A 20,052-nucleotide genomic window follows, 5' to 3' on the forward strand; every position below is an offset into this window, starting at 1 on the left:
ACATTAATCTTTCATCAGTATTTGGCCTAACAAAGTACAACATTTGCCAATGCAACGTACACATAACTTACCTTTAAGAATCAACAGCACTGACTAGTTATTCTCTAGATTCTGACTGGAATACATTTCATTTTTGTTCGCTTAGGAATTTGAGAATTTTAGAATTTTATTTCAGTTTTTTGTAATGAGGTGTCTTGGGCACCTCCTTCTCAGTTCTTCTTGGTTATTGTAAGTATCTGGACAGTTCATTGCTCACTGTAGCCACTAGATGGAAGCAAAAAGGCCTTTCTCCCACAAGCTGGACTGGTAAAGAAAGTGCCAGCACTCGGAATGGAGTGTATTTCTTTCGGCTGTTGAATGTGATCAGACTTCTTGTACTTTTTTCTTCAGCTGCAGACATGGTGTTTGTATAACGCCCATTTTTACATCATTGTCACGTTGAATTGCACAGAACAATGTCGACACAGTCTGCGAACTTAGGGGGTGAGGAGTATTGCCATGGCACTGTGCTGCACTGGGCTGTGTTTTGAACCCTTAGTAAGAATACAGCTAGCTGCCTTATGTCAGAGCATTGTATTTTACCTTGCAGAACAGTGAATGATGCATGAAGACCATTATGGATTTTCACAAATAGAAATTAAGTTAAAGCTCTGACTTTGTATATTAATATTTTAATATTTATACATGCTTAAAGGGCTCTCATAATATATTACTTCTATCCCGTATTCACATATATGCCTCCTTGCACTACCATTGTAATCATTAACTATGAATATTATTAAAATCTACTATTGTAAATCCTGTTCAGCTGAGTTATGAATTGCATATATATATATATTCCCCCCCCCCAAATATATATATATATATATATATATATATATATATTTTAGGAACATTAGAAGATATAAAACAGTTCATGTTTAGATGGCTGTGGACAAAAATTCTAACTGAGTAGTGCAGAAAACAGTGTTTGAGGCATATAAACCTGCTTAACGTCTGCGGTACGCGTGCAAACAAGCGCCGTCTGTGGTGTTGCCTCACCGTGTCTGTGTGTGAGGAAGGGCGGGGGGAGGGACATGAGGAGCGACTGCGAAAGTGAGGTGACATGGAAGTCAGCTGGTGAAAGTGGCTGCAGTTATGTTTGAAGGGCTGATGGAGTAACAATGGTGGGGGGGGGGGGGGGTTGTGCGTGTGTGCGCGTAGGAGGGAGGGAGGGGGCAGTGGCAAGAAACAGTATGGGAGAGCAAGAGAGTATGAGAGAACGAGAGAGAGAGCAAGAGAGAGCAAGACGGAGAGAGAGAGAAAGAGAGAGAGAGCGAGAGAGAGAAAGAGAGGGAGACTTGGTGTGATTTGTTTAGTGATCATAGCCAATAGAAAGCTGGGTCTATGATAACATCCACATGCTGGTGGCGGAGAGGAGCCAGAAGTGAGACTTCAAACGCAGTGCGGAGACGCGGAGACACCTGAGCCTGGTCCCCTGCTTCACTTCATGGGCATCAGTCCCGCTCCCTCCCCAGGACCCAGAACGCCGGACACGTACCCCCCACCGCTGCTGGAATAACTCCCTCCAACCCAACGGCTGCTCTGGGACTCTTTGGACGAAAGGTAATCGGCTGAGCTGTCCCGCACATACAGAAGCTAGGGCAAAAGCACAGGCTTTTTTATTTCTCGTTTTTAAATGAATTTTTAAAAATCGTCATTTAGTCATGCTGAATGACAAGGAAAAGGATGACAAGTCACAGGAAATATTTTGCATAGTTATAATTTCTTTAATGCCTTTGATGCCTGATGTAATGAGCATATCATTTTGCTGATTCAATAGTAAATCTGACTATAGAATTTAGTTGCCCAAGTTATTTATCAGAGTTTTCTTTGGAAGAAAGCTACCTCTGTGTGAGCACATCATTAAGTAATTACGCTTAAGACCAGTGAGAAAGAATTTACTTATTAATGATGCTGTGGCAAACATATTTAAAAAATGCGATTATTGAACTATTATTGAACTAACTAATGTTATTCGTAAGTTATTACTCAACTATTTGATGGTATTTGTGGGGAAAGCACTGGTATACTTTGATGTAATAGAGGAATTTGATATAATAGATGGGAGAGTGTTATATAAATAGAGGGGCACCACCAGCACACAGCTGATGGAACATTTCCCATGGTCTCGCTCAGAGCATGTGGGTGTGAGAGCTAGTGTGTGGGGCAAACTCGGGGGGTTAATGATCCGATTAATAATTTGTCGCCGAGCCGGTGACCGCTCCACCTTGCACAGTTAGCTTGTTTGGTAAAGAGGATTTGGGAGAAAGAAAATCTGTGTTTTTGATTTTTTTTTTTTTTTGGATCAAATGAGTTCAATGGCTTGCAGTACCAAATAGATGTACAGTATGAGAGTACATTGTAGTTAAGCATGATGACTTTTTTCTGATTATTTACTCTGATACATACTGTAAGGAAATAAAAACTTTCTAAAATGGAAACATGCCTTTACAAAACTACCATCTACCAAATTAATACACAGTATAGGTTTGACCCACTCACTGTAAACTTTCTCTTCAAAACCACTGAAATTCTTTCAAATAACTTTGTTAGAAACTACTGTGGAATAGGCTGCATTTTTCAGTCAAAATAAATTGATTCAGCATCAGTGATTTGAAATTATATTTTTCCATGCTCATCAATGAAAGGCAACATATCAAGACTGTTGCACAGCAGTGTATGCAATGTGTGATCCCATACATGTAAGATTACCACAAATATTAATCCAAAGACAATTCCTTAAGGTCTGCAGTAAATGGGGAATCAAAGTAATGTAATTAACATTAATTTAATAAACACATTCTGTCACTTTGAAAATGATCAGCATTAGTGGACACTAAAAAGTCAAACTTTTAAATTTGACATGACCAGGCAAATATATTTATTTCAACAACTGTAAGAAGTATGCAGTTTTCTATCTATTTAGAGAACAACACTCTTATAAATGGTAGACACCAGAATATGAACCTTGTGAACATTAATGAAAACAAAATGTTGAGGAATATTGATCAGCTCTAGGTTGGAGAACTGATCATGGACATCAGTGTCTGGATTGCTACAAACCTTGAGAAACTACATCCAATAATCCTCCTAGGAAATGTTTTTCCATTCCACTGTTTATCAAGTTTTGTATTTCCTTTCAGTTTTTCAGTATCCATTCTCGGATCTGATTTCCGAGAAATCAGATCAAAATGTGAAAAATAGGGAGTAGCGTGTCTGATGTGGTAAATTATTGACAAAACAGTATAGCTAAGGGCAAGAAGGCAAGTTTTTCTCTCAGTATCTAGGTCCATGTCTGGGTCACAGACAGTATATATTTCCATAAATAACTATTACGGTACTGTACATGTCTAGAGCTGTTTTGTATGGCGGGAAGTGCGTGGCTGGGATTTGTTTTGTTAATATTGCTTTCTTAAGGCTGTGATTAAAAACCCATTGGTGGTAGCATAGTTAATGAAAGGGTTTTAACTGCTGTGGGCAAGCCAAACCAGAGCTGGGTGTGAAGTTTACAGCAATATTGTAGAAGGCTCTGAATAGACCGTGAATTATCTCCACATGAACATAATTTGTCAAGGCTAGTTGCAGCACAGGGTGCTTCGTTGGCAGTACATTGACAGATGGAATGAAAATGGATTGAAATACCCTACAGTCCTACAGACAAACAGAACAGCTCCCTCTAACAACAACTTCAGATAAGAATAGCGGTCATCTCTCATGCTACAGTATACAGTATAGTACTGTGTGTGTGTGTGTGTTTATATATATATATATACAGTATATACACACACACACACACACACACACAAGCGCCATCACATTATAGCCATAGTATAACCTTTTTCAAAAATACTTCCAGCAGGCTAATGGACCATATCACAAAGCACGCATCATCTCAAGCTGGTTCTCTGGTTCTACAAACATGACACTGACTTTACTCCTGACTGTTTACTTCAGTGGTCTGCGCAGTCCCCAGATCCAATAGAACACCTTTGCGATGAGGTGGAACAAGGGGTTCGCTGCATGAATGTGCAGCCAAAAAATCTGTAGGAACTTTCGATGGATGCCTTTGAGTCAGAATGGACCAAAGCCCTTCAGCACCTTGTTGAATCCATGCCAAAGAGAATTCAAGCTGTTCTGGAGGCAAAAGGGGGTCCTACCTATGAGTACATACGTGTACCTAATGAAGTGCCCACTGAGAGTATACTTTACAGTATGTGTGTGTGTACACATACGTGTATGTGTGTATGTGTGTCTGACTGGGACCTAATTCCATATCTTCTAGATAAAATGGCACCACATATTTAATCACATGTTGAGGATAGAACAAATGCACTTAAAAGGAATGAACCACTGCAACAGGACTTAATTAATTCTGTCTGCCTCAGAGAGAAACCAGTGATGTAACTGGCTGAATTTGAAACATCACTGATCCCTCTTTTTTCCCCCTCTTTCCTGCATGGAAGCCAAGATTCTAAAATATAACTTTGCACACGAGGGCACTTCATCTTATTCATTAGTCTGAGCAAAGTGAACAGCTCTGACGGCTCAATATTCAGCATTCCGAGCCAGTAAGCTATTCAAGTGCAAATAGTATTGAAATGCCCTGCATCAAATCAACATTTTTCATAAAGAGCGATTTGTAAATACATGTTAAAGGGTAACATTTTAATTGAGCATTTTTTTCAGTAACTGAAATTGATTACTGACATTGGTAAACTGGGTACTGGGAGAAAAATCACTGATTTAATAAAGTTAGTGGAATTTCTTACATTTTCAGTTTTGGTAGATTGGCGACATCTGTGGGGACTGGTGGTCACAAAAGTTTATATTCACACTCCAAATACCAGAGTTCCATTTAAAATGAAGCCAATGCTAGGAGCACACGAGTGCTTATTGTTCTTAGTTTTCTCGTGGTGGAATATTATGGAGAAAGAAGGGTGCCTGGAGACCACCAACAACGTCGTCTGACACTGTAATATTGAGCCAAATATCAAACCTAATTTTAAAGACGCGTTTTGGATTTTAGTCGCTTGCTCTTTCGCACTCTGCATGCAAGTTCCTGTGTGTGTGCCATCACATTTGAATACTTGGCGGGATTGTCATGTCCCACGCCACCAGTGGAAATTAGCATATAGAGGAGCAATTTCAGAACACAAAGACATGGAATTAATATTGCTAGAAATATGCCAGTGTGAAAAGGTGTCACATGCAGCTTTTTTAATATAAAAAAAAGTTAAGGATTGCCACTAAGCAGACATATTGAGCATCCAGCTCTATACTGTAGTAGTTCACTATGGTGGATTTTCAATAAGTGATGGAGAAGCTAAACAGATGGTCTATGTCCTTACACTGCACAAGACATCAGGTAAATCCTGTAATCACGAAGAGTCACAATAGATCAACAGTTTGATGTCTTCTCAGCATTGGTATGGAATCGGTCTTGATTTACATGTTTCAGTAACAAAGGAATGCTTTTTCAGTCCCCGTGTGCCTGCAGTGGAGTGGTCCAATGCCTGTCTGCACATCATGTGATAACCATTATACTACATTGCAGATCATGTGTAAGGAAACGGGTTGCAATTCAAAGGTCGCAGATTTGATTCCCACCTGGAGAGCCTCCGGTGTACCCTTGAGCAAGGGTAACTCAACCTAAATTGCTTCAGGAAAATATTCAGCTGTATGTAAAAATATCATCTGAGTGGGTTGCTCTACATGTGTGTAAATGTCATCCAGAGAATACTGTAGCACTCATCAACAGCAGTGAACATCGTGCAATTCTCCCACTCCCTCTTCTGCATGCCTCCATGGGGCTTGTGTTACTTATTTATTTCTAATTTGTCACGATCTCTACCCGGACTACTCGTCGACATTGGGGCTTTCACGGTAGACAGCAGACTAATCTAACAGATCCGGCCCTGATCCTCACTGGCCTCGGGCCCAACGCATTCACAGGGGCCTCAGAAGTCTGGGTGCTTGACCGTACCCCACCATATAGGTCCACTCACCACCTCTATGAGGGAGCTGTCCCAGGCTGGCACACACGAGCAATACATAATCCCAAAAGTTCAGCTAATGAGATGCTGGTGTGTGCGCAGGGAGGAGGGGGATAAGGCGGAGGAAGAGGAGGAGAATGAGGAGGAGCAGGAGGAATTTGTTCCATTTGGAGTCAGCGCTTGTTATTGCGTGCCCGGTGAGAAGGGCTCCCCGCCCTGGGGTCACCCTGCGTGTCCTTCAGAATCCCGCGCTTCGTGTTTGGTTTTCCACGCCGACGGTTTATTCAGGGAGATAAACAGAGGGGAGGGGGGACGAGACGCGGCGCAGGCACCTTGGAGAGGCCGGGCCGGCGCGAGGTCTACCAACCTCCACCCCCGACGATGGCCGTCCAATGAAACCGCGCGGGAACCAAAGAGTTACCGAGGACACCAAAACCAACCACAGCCAGCCCCGAAAGAGAGGAGGGGAAAAAGAGCCGCCTGGGCCTTGTTATTCATTTCATACCACATGCGGGAGCTAAGCAGTTGAGTCTCTTTTTGAAACAGAAGGGGTAGACGCACATTAGGACTATCTCAGCTGGTGGCAATTATAATGGAACAGTGGGGGTGGTGGGGGTGGGTTTTGCGGTTGCAAGCCAATGTCTAAACAGCTTCAGGCGTTCTCTTTGTGACCACATTTAGCGAGTTCTTTAAAACACCTTGAAATTTTGTTTTCATAACAAATGAGCACGGAGACCTGCTTTGGCAGAACGGAGGAGGGGAGTGATTGCACGGTGCATTAGAGATATCAAACACTTTGAGGGAGCTACGTCATTTATCACTTATCTAAAACATGCTGAAAAATAAATGGATTTTTCAACCTCAACAGAAACAAAATAAAGGTGACCCATATACATTGATTATCCAGTAACGTTTATTGTCCTCCACGACAAATAGCATTTTTGTACTTATTGAATAGTAATAGGCATGATGTTAAGCTGAGTGATCAGGAATTTTTCAGTCTTCTGAACTGTGGCCTGTAAACATGTTTGTGAAGGAACTGTTTTTTTCACTATGAAATACCATAGCATTCGATGCAGTGTATTGCAGTGGGCAGTACCCACAAGGTGATTGATCAGGAGGTCTGCAAACAGCAGCGTGTGTGGGAACCAGGAGCCCAGGGGTCAGGAACCATTGCAGCAGGACAATTTGGGAAACCTGGAGGTCGTCCGGTGCCCCAGGGGAACCGACAGACCCTGCAACCTGCAAAGACAATGACATAGAACTCAGCGATTCTGTGGCGCTATCTGCAAAGCTAAGAATTTAAGTAACAAAATACTCGGGCATATATAGGCCTTTCGAACTCGCCAGTGTTCCGTTTCAGTTTCCTCTATTGTGACACGGAGAATAATGGCCGCTCGCTGGTTTCACTCAGTGCAAGGCCACTCACTTCAGAGCTCTTCTGCGATGTAAGGGGGGGTTTTGTGTTTCTTGGAGGACCTGGCCTCTTGGCTGTGTGGACACGGTTCTTCCTCTGGCTCCGGGAGACCGTTCACCGTCTCGGCCCACCGTCCCCAGGGGTTACTGAGACTCCAATGGGGCATCTTGGTGAGAGAGAGAGAGCGGGGATGAAGATGGAGCCAGGCTTGTGGGATTTTCCGATGCTCGCTCGATGAAGCATCATTATCCTGAACCACAATTTGTTTTTCAGCAGGATTTATGAGGCAAGTTGGCTGGGGATACCATACAGTACCTACCAGTTTAGAAGTCCTGACAGACTGAAGCAGCAACTGCAGAACGCATCCATCATCTCTTGTGCAAATAGCCAGGGTCCACTTGACCACGGGGGACCTGTAATTCATGCTTTGCAGAACAAAATATTTGGGAAAAAAAATAGAACAACAGTTTATAGGGAATTATGTGGGATGTGATTTATCTGTTTAGAATGTATTTCTTCAAATTGAAACAGGAACACGCAGCCACTGGAGTGGAAAGGTTGTCCTAACAAAGAGTGAGCGAGTGCAAGGGTGAACCAGGGCTGAAAAAATGGCGTCTCGTTTCCCCTGGACTCAGTGTGCGGCTGGAGATGGACCATAGACGGCTGCCTGCTTGTGACACAGAACGGCCTCCTTCACGATGCGTCCTCTGCAATAAGAAATGTTGACAAAAGGGGAGGTGGGGCGGGGGGGAGACACAGTGGGCCAGACTGGAGGGGCCTTTCTGCATCTTCTTCAGGTTTTTTTTCAGGGGGGGGCTTTGGTGGCCAGGTCAGGCTGTGATTGTTGTCTGTGGACAGAGCCATTAAGTCCTGCACTGGGCTGATGACCCTTGGAGATAGCAACGGGAATAAAAGCTGCCACTTTCAGAAAAGGAAAAAAAGAAAACTTTCCCCAGTTTTCCAGGGCTCTTGAGGGTGTCTCCTTTCAAGATCTACAGCTTGTGTTGTAGATTCCGGCAGGCTCCAAACTGTGACACTTTCATTAAAGCTACAGTCTCTCACAAATACTTCTATGTAATACTAAACTCGGCCTAGCCGCAAATATAGCATAATACTTATCAAGTGATTTACTCATTTTATTTGTAAATGATTTATTTCTATGGTAACACTTTATGGAAGGTCCTAAATAAAATGCACAAAACAGCTTCACATGCAGCGCAGTCTTAAGCAGGACATGACCATTGACAATCAGTGGCAAAAACTGAACTGCACAGACTTTCAGGAGTGTGTTCTATGTACATCAGTGGAACATTGGCAGATGGCAGATTTTATACAATTTCAAGAAAAGGCCAGTATTCAGCACCAATTATTAAGTTGTTCTGTAGAGTTCATGGGAAGCACCCTTCAAATAAACAGCCACCATTAAGACCCTCACTGAAATTGAATACGTTTCTCCAAAAATCAGAACAAACATGGAACAAACAAATGGGCCAGAGGAGTGTGAGAGAGGCATGTCACAAGGGCAGTAGGAGAGGACTGCGGTGAACTAGGTTTCTAAAGCTACAGCATTTTAGTGTTTCTCTCTCTCTTCCTGAAATCTGCGTCAAACACGCTTGTCTAACTGAGAAAGTTCCCCGGCTTCCCATTAAATATCATCTCGGTATAGCTGCATGGTTCCTGCTGAGCTTGACAAAGTGACAAATTAAACTTAATTTGTCTCTTCCTGTCCTTGGAGGAAACTATTTAAAATGGTGGAAAGCTCTAAGGGTTTGCTGACCCTGTGGAACGGATCTATTCCCGCAACTGAGGGAAGGGGAGGGAGGAGTTAATGGTGGGGTTTGGGTGGGAGGGAAAAAGTTGTTTTGTCAGTATCATACAACAGTATGGTAGTTTCCAAACTTAAAATCCAAACACTGTGCATTGATGGGTTGTTGAAAGACAAAGACCATCTCTTGGTGCTTGGTCAATGCTGCAACAGAGGACTAAATTCTCAGAAAACCACCATTATTCATACAGCTCTACTAAATGTTTACATATCAATAGCATGGCTCAAGACTAGACTAAGCAAAATCTTAATTATTTTACACAGAGTCCAATAAAATGAACTTCCTTTTCAAGCACCCCTTCTGATTAAGGCTCATGTTTATTTTTGAAGTTTTTATAACTGACAAAAACAGCAAATAAAAGTAATGGCTCAATTAAGTCCATTTTAACTTCAGACGATAGATTCATTTCCCTCGTCTCTTAAAAAGAAGGAAAATAGAGTTGCAGAGAAATTAATGAGTGTTCTGGTTTCAGCCGATTTTAGCTGTTACTGTATATTTAATCATTGTGCTGCACTTTAAATGATTGAAGTTCTATTAATCTAATTCTATTTCTTTATTGAAGCTCTAAACACAAAGATGAAACACTTCAAGAAAGGCCAAAAAAAGGCTAGTTTTAAAGCCAGAGCTTAGATGAACAATTTTGTTTAAAGGGCAGTTGAGAAAGGTACTTACCCTGTGTTGTGGATACTGGAGGCCTTAGTCTTCCTGGAGGAAACATGGGAAGGGTACCACTTACCATCATGCTCCACTCCTGTAGGTCTGGCTCCATACTGCACCAGCAAACCATCTTCCGTAGAAAACCTCCAAAGATAATTTTAACAAGACCCACACAATGAACCTATTGTAAAAGAAAGGCCAATGGAAAATGCAACAAAAAAATAATTTATCATAAGATTCAGAGTTGAGAAAAAGATTCTCTTCTCTCTATTTTGTTATGCAGTCTATCTTGGGGAGAGGCTGCGTGGGGGGGTGTTGGACAGTTCCAAGAGCCCTAACTGAGCCAGGGCCTTCAAAAAATATTATAACAAAAGATTTCCTAGGTTGATGGAGCCCAATGTGAGATCTTTTCATGAGGCCCAGAATACCTGGTGGCACTCTAAATCCTGGGACCTGGTTAGAATGGTGGGGTTGTACGGTAGGTGCCAAAGTCGTCCTCTGTGATCCAGGCATCCAAAGCCACTTCGCAGTAAAACGCATCCATCTTACATCCAAATCTAAGCTAGCAAACAGATGCTGGATCTTGCACTGTTTGAAGACTATGATGGATGATGCATGTCCTGGCGGTTCTTTGCTGCCTTTCTGCTTATTCTTTTGACTGCCGAAAGCTCTATTCTATGTGTCCCGAAGCAAGATGAACAGTCTTACCTCCCTCCTAACGGGCAACAGAGGTTTTTGGTGTCAGCATGACATATAAATATCAAAGCAGATGGACGGTGGCAACTCTGCCCTTGTGTGTCAGTTACAGCCAAGTTACCAGCAGATCACTGAACGGCAGGCTCTAATTGGCAGAAAGAAACAGGACACCAACAGAATGTCTCAGCCAATACTGTGTAATGAAGAAATGCTATTGCAGTAAGTTGCTCATATTGTTAGAGTCAAGATGAAAAACAGAAATCCCTGTGTACTTATAGTTCTGTGGATTGCTGAATTTGTTTTTTTAATTTTTTATGGGGGGTGGGGGTACAGCAATGAAAGACCCTGATGACCGTGAATGACCCCTTCAGCCCCAGATCAGCTGCGTAGCCTCCTGCCACCCCCCCCCCCCCAATACTCGGCAGACATAATTGTCCCCCGTGTCCTGAGACAGCGCCAGTTCTGAGAACTTGAGGAGCTGAAAACAGAGGAGTTATCTGCGAGGGGCCGTTAGCCAGGGATAATGTTGCACTGGGGTCTTAGGGAGGCCAAGAAGTAGGGCCTGACACTGCACATACTGTTCCGAATGCAGTGAAAAGGTCCTGTTCAAAAGAAAAGTCCTTAATTACTTGCTTAAAGACCTCTAGCCCTGCCAGGGGATTGGACCCTTGACCCCTCCTATAAGGATGAGGCGGCGCTTTTGTGTTAGGGTCAAGTCTACAAGAAGTTTTAAGTAAATCAGCAAAACTTTATTGAAAAACAAACAATGCGATGCATATGTACTGTAATACATGCATAAATGGACCATACTTCACATGGGGAGGAATGTATGGTCCAAACTTGATATTTAAGTTAAACTTTCTTTTCATGACCCTTCCCCCTTACCATTAAAAAATTACATGGCTCACCCTTAATAATACACTAATAAAAATTGCCTGCCCCACTTGCATACCCAAACAAAAATACAAAATCCTCTCTCTTACTGTAGGGGAAAAGCACTGTAGGATTCTACATTCTCCATTAAACACCATGGCCACCATGTTGTTGTGTACTTTGCGAATGCTCACCCGTTTCCCTTCTGTTGTCTTCTTTTAAAGGATGTACTGGCGGTTGGTTCTGTCCGTGTTGCTGGCAGGCGTTCTGTGCGAGGTGGCGGAGAGCAGGAAGCCCCGGCCACCGGGGTCCATCCCCTCGCCCTACAAGGGCAACGGCAACACCTCGGACAAGCAGGCGCGCAAGCGGGTGCTGGCCTCCAGCCAGGAGGCCCTGGTGGTGACCGAGAGGAAGTACCTGAAGAGCGACTGGTGCAAGACGCAGCCGCTGAGGCAGACGGTGAGCGAGGAGGGCTGCCGCAGCCGCACCGTCATCAACCGCTTCTGCTACGGCCAGTGCAACTCCTTCTACATCCCGCGGCACATCAAGAAGGAGCAGGAGTCCTTCCAGTCCTGCGCCTTCTGCCGGCCGCACAAGTTCACCACACTCACCGTGGAGCTGGACTGCCCTGACCTGCAGCCCACCTTCCGCCACCGCAAGATCCAGCGGGTCAAGCAGTGCCGCTGCATATCGGTCGACGTCAGCGAGTCCGACAAGCAGTGAAGCCACGCCCCGTACCCGACCCCGTTTGACCCCCGCCCCCCCCATCCCCCGTTTGACCCCCGCCCCCCCCCCCCCCCCGTCCCCCCTCTACCATGCTTCACTTCTTATTTCTTCTTAAAGGAGAGCTCTTAACCAGACTTTGTCATATAAAAGGGGAACGGACGAGCATTTTTTCGCTGAGGACGTGGACGGTGAATCTGAGAGGCCGATGGCAATGGGGAGGGGAAGGCAGGGACGCAGCGGACGCCATGTTTGCAGAAATCACACAGGCCTTGCGTGCTCACCCTTTCGTTTGCAGCACGAAACCGATTCGGCTACGGGCCGCGTGACCCCGCTGAACGAACATCAGCGAGCTCGAGCCGGTTCTTCTGAGCATGCCCCCGAGAAGGAGCGGGGGGCCAGCGTCGGGCCCTTTGACTCTCACGTTACGCCGGGGCCCGAGACGCGACGCTAACGCGGTGCCAAACTGATAGCGCAGCACCTAATGAGTCTGACGGTGATAAGAGAGCGCGCCCCTGCTTAACTGATCTGATCTCCCCCCCCCCCCCCCCAGACTGAGGAGAACAATGTGGCGCTCAGAGCAACAGACCGCAGAAGCAGCTGGCCCCAAAGACCCCCCCTCCCCCCCCCCCCCCCCCTCCACAAGATTACCTGCGGTTCCAGCCATCAGCCAGCCCATCGGAGAACAACATATCACTATAGTGAGAACGCATAAAGGAGATCCTTAAACTATGGTACGGTACAATAAAGTGTATATATATCTAGAGACAAAATTATTAATTATATATTAAATCTATTTCATGTAGAACCCCCGTTTCTTTTTTTTTTGTGTCCTGAAAGTGTGTGTACTTTGCCTGGTTGTTGTCATTTTGTCATTACTGCCGACTGCAACTCATCGACCTAACATGAATTCAGCAGATGCTCTATTTCTGGGTGACTCAACTTGTGACTTACACATTTATACATTCATACGGTCAAATATTAACAGAAAACTGAGATTAAGATCTTTTTCAAGGGCACAACATGGGTGCTACAATTAGGATCCAAACCTGCAGCTTACAGTTAACAAATTCAGTACATAAACCACTACGATTCTTTCAGGGTATTTGTTTAGTCAAAACTGCAACACTCACAGAATGTCACGAGAAAGCAAAGGACAACTGTAATGTAGTTTGTCTGACCTTTCAACTGGCAATCATTATTACAGGTCACAGTTGTGACACAGTCTGAAATGTACAATAAAACGCTACATTTATTTATATGTTTATTTTATATAAATTAAACTTTTCCCAAAAAAAAAAAAAAAAAAAATCCAATTAGAAACACTTATTGCACACATGGGGATAAACCTTGAATTCCAGAACTGTTTAGTGATGAAAACATTGGGGCACAGAACCAACATGCTGGGACAAGTAAAATAGAGAAGAAAAAAAAAATTACAAAGTTGAATACTACTTTACATAGATAAAAACATAGAATAGCATCTTTAAATAGTCTAAGTAACCCAGTCAAGTATTGTATTCTGGTGCAAGTACTACTTTAAATATCTTAATGGAGAGTGTGACGCTCAAATATCAAACTGCCGATTCAATACCCAACACACATCTTGTCATTCTGTAGGCAACAATTTACTACAATCTTGCTTGGTTCTTCATAACTAAAATCCAATGAGGATAAATTTGAATGTTTGATTCATGTCTCTAAACCAGACCATTTAGTCATCTGCAATTCAATGGCTCAGTAGAGGGGATGGCTCACTATTTTACGCCCAGACCATTAGAGTTTTTCATGGAAGTAAAGATCAGCTTTTCCAGATTTTAAATGCATAAAAGTCACAACCCACATTTCCTTGAATCTGGCACTCTGGCTTTAGTTTTGGGACTGTGCAATTTTCAGACTGAAAGTCTACTGCGATTTTTCGTTACACACAAGGGCACATTAGAGGTGATCAAAGCCAGTGGCTAATGGATATGTGAAGAAAATGAAAGTCTGACTAATTCTGTTGTTTAAATATCTAAACTCATTGGACACATTTAAGCAGAACCCGCAGAGATGATATGGTATTGGCTTCATGGCACTGTACAACAGCTTGGGACGTCTTTCTTTCTTTCAAAATTACGCTGTGTTGAGATATTGAGAACACTGCCAACTGGACACTTGCTGCTAAAAACCGGGGCTTAAAGTAGTACTGGGGAAGGGGGTAGCCAAGCTATTAATACAAGTATCTGACCACCTGATAAAAAAAATGCTACTTTCACCAAGATTGTAACAACAGCTATACTGCCATCTAGACTGGGTTAGCCTGAACAAATTACTGCAGGTCACATTGAAGCTCTTTTCTCTCCCCCTTCTCCATTACAAAATACAATGAGGTCACTTTTCATACATCTATACACATATTTTACATGTTTTTGACACGCACATATTTTTGTTTCTGTATTGGCTTGAACCAGACACACTTTCATATTGCTTTAACAAAACAAAAAATAAAAAATAAAATAAGTTGTTGCTGGAGTGGATTCTAAAGGGTAAGAGCAACCTGAATAGATATGACAGTTTGGCAAATCCTTACAGGAAGTCATCGGAATATCAAGTCTGGATGAATTTAAGAAATCATGTGTGTGTGTATGTCTGTGTCCACGTGTGTCCGGGGTAGGTGTGCGCGAGTGTGTGCTGGCCAGCTGTGGAGGGCTCGGTTGTTCTGCTTTTCAATCCGTGAAGAACAAGCGCCATCCAGAGTCTTGTCCAAGTCCTCCTGCGGAGTCTAAATATACACTGCTGACTCAACCATGTGACCTTTCCAATGAGAGCTGTGTGCGTTTATAACAAGCAAGGTGTTCAGATGGCAGGGCGACAATGCCCAAAGCACATTAAGGGGGGAAAAAAATATAGTAATTTAGAGAGAGAACTCACTTAGATTAAAATGACAGGCTAAGTGCTAGAGTTCGCAAAAAAAAAAAACACTGCTGTTTTTGTTTTTCCGTTTGTTTCAATCGTCTGTGAAACGGTTTCCTGGAAATCCAGTCTTTAGTTTTTTTTTTATTTTTTTAAAAAAGAAAAGTCATCCCCAACTCTGGTGCCGGTCAGATCTTCATGCCCAGCTTTGCTTTCTGTGAGAAAAACGAGACTCTATGAGTAATGCACTTATATAAAGACAAAGCGTTTTACAGCACAGTGCAAAGGCTGTAAATGCTTTGTGTTTATATTCAAAATGTTTTTTTAATGATTTATCATGTCTGATTTGTACATTTAAAGCCACATCATAGTTGAAACTGCTTTCAAGAGATAGTGATAACAATGAACAATAATAGTATTTTGTCCTTCAGGATTTACAATGGACGTGCACAGATAAAAATTTCTTATTTACATTAATAAAATATCCACACTCAACATGGCTATGGTTGTTAATATGCAATAAAAGTGTATATGTATCCAAAAACAACCATTGTAGCTCCCTGGTTTCTGACCAGTTGTCTTCAGAAAGGACACTACTTACTATCCCAGAGGCATGCTTGGGTTTGACACTGTACGAAGCCTTCTCCTTCGCTTGTCTGAAGCACTCCTCCGCCGCTTTCAATCTGTGGCAAAAATGAACACACATCACTTTTTCCATCATGCATACCAGTTCACTATGGATTATTGAGACTACAAAGCTGTGAGAATATAGGACTGCCCATAATGAAGGACTCGAAGAGGGGCCCAGGAAGACACACACACATAGAAACAACAACACAAACACATATTCCTTCCAGGTTTTAACCAAAGACCTGTGATCCTGACTGAAATTGTAGACAATGCACTGTTAAGGGTGACAATGCAGGGTCAGAGCTTGTGATATAAAGCAGTGAGTATGTCCCCATAACAGGACTCTTACGCAGCATGACACAGGTCTCCAGAAACAGGGTGACAACTGTTGTGCCTCAGGGATGATGGGATCTGTAGTCAATAGGTGGCTTTTCCCAGTAAACAAAAGGATGAGTGACACCCATACCAGGTACAGTGGAGTGCCCTGGCACCGGAGGTTACAGCGGCCACAGGGGCATTCCAAAAAACATGCTAATCCCGAAGTAATGCCCTGTGCACCAGCTCCCTCAGCGAGCGCACGCCTACGCTGTAATATCGGAAATAGACTGCATCGGGGGCCCGGGATTGAGAACGGCCCTCCCAGTCCTGGGGGCCGGGGGACAGTGCATTCAAACATGTGCAGGTCACACGCGAGGGTAATCGCTTTATGAAGGCCAGCCGGTGAGGTGGGGGTGGGGGGGGGGGGTGGGGAGGGAGTGTACAAGGACCCAAGCCCTCCATGATTATTCTTCCTGTGGCCACATGCAGGAGACTCCAAGATGGGGTGCATCCCACAAGGCCGCAGTGCGAGTGCCACAATACCCGGGGGCCCCTGCGGCACTGCCACTCAGGGGCCAATGAGCAGCCCCATTCCAAAAAAACTGCTCCAGACAGCCCTCGCTTGCCATTTCCTCATTAGGGTAAAGGAAATGCCAAACCCTTGCTTTTCTCCGGCTACATTATTAGTGTTATTATTGCTAATTAAGGGTCACATCTCTGTTATTAATGCTGCAATCAAGATCTCAATCGAAGACAAGAATGTAAATCTTTGTTTCTTTGTGAGGAACGGGGAGCAAGAATTCCTAAAAAACAAAAAAAAGAAGAAAAGCTCAAACCACATATGGGGGTGGGGTGGGGGGGATCCAACTACTGTATAAATACAATCGAAGGTGACTACATAAATCACACAAGTTATTTCAAGATCGTTAGACTAAACAGCACATTTTTTCAACTGAAATGAACTCAAAAAAATGAAAAAAATAAATAAAGGAGGGACTCATACATGCATAAGGCCTGCGCACAGTGAAGGAGGGGACATATATGGTCAAGACATCTGACTACATTACAACCAAGCACCATCTCCTGCCAACAAAACAACTGAAATAAACTGGCCATTAGAGAATGATGCTAAGAAACCTGCAGACAATAGCAGGACATTGTGGAGCACGATGACGGGCCCCTAATGGTTTCTGGCAGGGCTGAGTTTTCCACTGGAAACTGGCAGCGCGGGCCGGTGATTCTCACCCTCCGAGATGTCTGTTTACAGTACTTTTTACAGTAACCGTCCCCCGTAACACCCACCATCTTGTCTACAGTAAATGAGGCGGCTGCCGGCTTTCTGGAAAGGCTGCCGGGGGCAGGTATCTCTCCTGCGCTGCGCCTAATTGGACCTGACGGAGCTTCGCGTTCCAGTTTCTTAATCTCTGCATTCGGAAGTTATTAGACCTTCTTCACATTTTTTTGCCCGATAAAGCCCTATGCATTCACAACCTCAACTAGCGCCTCACATTCTCCTGGTGTACTGTATATGACTAACGGCATAAAGCAGAGTTACTGTATATTCCAGCCCATTGCTTTGGATACAGTGCTGTTATATGAAATGGAAGAGGTGGTACGATGACATGCATTCCATCGTTGATTTCCCCAACCTCCTAACTCCCAATTTCCTCTCTCATCGATGCAGAATCGTTGTTGAAATAAATAGTTTTAACCAGTGAAAACATGAGCCGTGACTGGGATGAGTTAAAATATACTAAAGCCATTTCACATTACACTGGATGAGATGTTTTTGAGCCCAGAAAAAAGCAGTAAGGTTCCATAGATGAGAAGTTAATGTGATTCTGATGGTGCGTGTGTATATGTTTATCTTCAGCTCTTCACTTACTCTGTCAATATGGTTTGGAAATAGAACTTCCAACTTTTTGCATCATTTCAACAAAAAGCTTGAAAATCAAGAGCAATGTAATGTCTGTCCAGAGGTGAATACAAAGAACAAAAAGTTACGAATGTCTGCTTTTATATATATATATATATATATATTTTTTATACTAAACTTTTTAAAGCTGTTTAGTGTGATTTTTTGTCACACTAAACAGCGGTTAGCGACCTGCTCCCATTTAAAATGCACCTTCCTTAAAAACCCTTCTGGGAATGCTGTGCGTCTCCTTTTGAAGGAAAAAGAAAACAGACCATATTGTGAAGATGAATTTGGTTGCTAAGTGTATCGTCTCTCCAGGCCATGCAAGTTGCCTGAAGTGTTTACACGGGGGAGAATTATGGGGCGTCCACAAGGCCCAGCCAAGTCGACTGAAACTGCTCCAGCCGTGAGACCCAGGCCCGTCAGTAGCGGGTTACTTTAAACACCACCACCGAAAAAAAAAAAAAGCATGGGGAGCCATTGAGAAAAAAGAATGACTACACAACAAGGTTCCCCTCTTGCGTTTTCCCCTTCGGCACTTAAAACGATACGGCCCCATGTTGCTAAGCTCAGGAAGGTCAGAGGTTCGGACCCCGAGACCCGCCGGAGCAGACCTGAGAGCGCAGGGCCAAATATGGCCTTGCTTCTTTGGGGGGGGGGGGGGGGGTTTCACGCTCTGTTCCAGAACTTTCTCTCGCAAAATAATTAAGGCGGCAAAGCAAATCACAAAGTCCTGACAATTACCAGGGAGTCTTCAGCTGTAAAAGCTTAGCGGGAGCAATCACAGACGTGGCTTTGAGAGTGTCAGGCAGGGGACACGCGGGAGACAGAGCAGAAGACTCGCTTTCGGGGGAACCGATGATTTCCTGACGGAATGCCGCGGTAGCAATTGATTGTTGTTATGGCCAAGGACAAATGCTGAAATATAGCTGCATTTACTGACTGTATACTCAAGATGTGCTCATGTGCTTAGTCTGCGTGGACAGTACAAGCCAGAGACCTGGCGGAAAAACATTTGTGGTTCTTCAGGAATAAGAATAATAATAATAACAACAACAGCAGCAGCAACAACAATATATAATCTAATGTTTTATTATATTTTTTAAAGTAGTTTCATTATGCATTATGTGTCTGACCTCACTGTCAGATAAAGGCCAGACAGTGGCAAACAGACCTTTCTGAAAGCTGAGCCAGCCTGATGTGTGAACTTCATGAGCACCTCATCAGACACGACTTGAGCCTGGGGAACACCTGAGCTTCACTGAGAATCATGAGGACAACTACGGATTTAAGCTTATTTTACTCAGTATGCTATTCATCTGTGTTAATGTTAATTTCTTTTTGAATAAGTATTTTTTTAATAAGTAGTTGGGAAAAGTGGGGCCTTATGAATGAGGTAAGAGTGCTGAAATACAAGACTCAAACTGAGAAACAAGTTTCTGTAATGTGCATTAGGACAGTACATAGCGGCACATCATGGACTTCGTAAGCCAGGAGTGCAGAGGATGCAAAGACGATGTCATTGGCAGTGTGCAAATAGGCAAGGGCAAAATCCTTTGGCTGACAGAGATTATACAGACCTGCGTATAAAGACACTGTCAAATGTGCCTGCATAACCTGTGTCTGCAGCTATTGAGTGCATCACCCCCCCTCCCTCCCTCCCCACACCTGAAGGAACTCGAGGAGAGTGGAGCGCAGAGCGAGTTTGCTTGCCGCTGCGCTGGAAAGGTCATATCTTGATGCTGAGCGAGCCAGAATCATGTGAACCGTCTCCCGCCTGTGTCTGCGCACTTTATCAGCGCTCGGGGAACACTTTCCCATCATTCAGAGCGTCGAGGAGAGAGCCTCTCGCCAGCCACTTCACATTAATAACTTTTGTCTAAATAAGTATCTGTGTCAGACGGGGACGGATTCATTTCCCCCGGCTCCGGCTCCGGCTCCGGCCGACGCGCACCTTTTACGCCCCGGTTGCGAGGCTGACGATTCGTGACAAATTAGCGGATTGTGACGGGGGGGCGGGGGCTGGGAGGGGAATTCTTCAGGGTTTTAGGTGCCGTCGGAAGG

At 43.8% G+C, this 20,052-nt stretch overlaps 2 protein-coding genes and 1 long non-coding RNA gene across 4 annotated transcripts in view; 1 reads left to right on the forward strand and 2 right to left on the reverse strand.

The window, feature by feature from the left end:
* The first annotated feature begins 1,265 nt into the window (after positions 1–1,265).
* On the forward strand, positions 1,266–12,264 carry grem2b (gremlin 2, DAN family BMP antagonist b). The gene is made up of 2 exons (XM_035403403.1): positions 1,266–1,605; positions 11,729–12,264. The coding sequence occupies exon 2, from the start codon at positions 11,730–11,732 to the stop codon at positions 12,225–12,227; it is 498 nt and encodes a 165-aa protein (XP_035259294.1). The 5' UTR covers positions 1,266–1,605; position 11,729; the 3' UTR covers positions 12,228–12,264.
* LOC118219912 lies at positions 7,149–8,282 on the reverse strand. The gene is made up of 3 exons (XR_004763883.1): positions 7,772–8,282; positions 7,465–7,618; positions 7,149–7,277 (listed from the first exon to the last, which is right to left on the reverse strand). It is a non-coding gene; the product is annotated as an uncharacterized LOC118219912 (long non-coding RNA).
* A 1,102-nt stretch (positions 12,265–13,366) lies between the features above and the next one.
* fmn2b (formin 2b) overlaps positions 13,367–20,052 on the reverse strand; it is a 65,233-nt gene continuing 58,547 nt past the window's right edge. For both annotated transcript variants that reach the window (XM_035406156.1, XM_035406155.1), the window contains 2 exons: positions 15,724–15,805; positions 13,367–15,337 (listed from right to left, as the gene is read on the reverse strand). In XM_035406156.1, the coding sequence (XP_035262047.1) occupies positions 15,311–15,337; positions 15,724–15,805 (109 nt within the window). In that variant the 3' untranslated portion in view covers positions 13,367–15,310. The remainder of the gene's footprint in view (positions 15,338–15,723; positions 15,806–20,052) is intronic.

The sequence above is a fragment of the Anguilla anguilla genome, chromosome 2 (assembly GCF_013347855.1).
Source record: "Anguilla anguilla isolate fAngAng1 chromosome 2, fAngAng1.pri, whole genome shotgun sequence".
Classification (NCBI taxonomy): domain Eukaryota; kingdom Metazoa; phylum Chordata; class Actinopteri; order Anguilliformes; family Anguillidae; genus Anguilla; species Anguilla anguilla.

Excerpts from the sequence above, each read along its gene's own strand:
- grem2b (XM_035403403.1), top strand. The coding sequence starts at position 11,730 with ATGTACTGGCGGTTGGTTCTGTCCGTGTTGCTGGCAGGCGTTCTGTGC.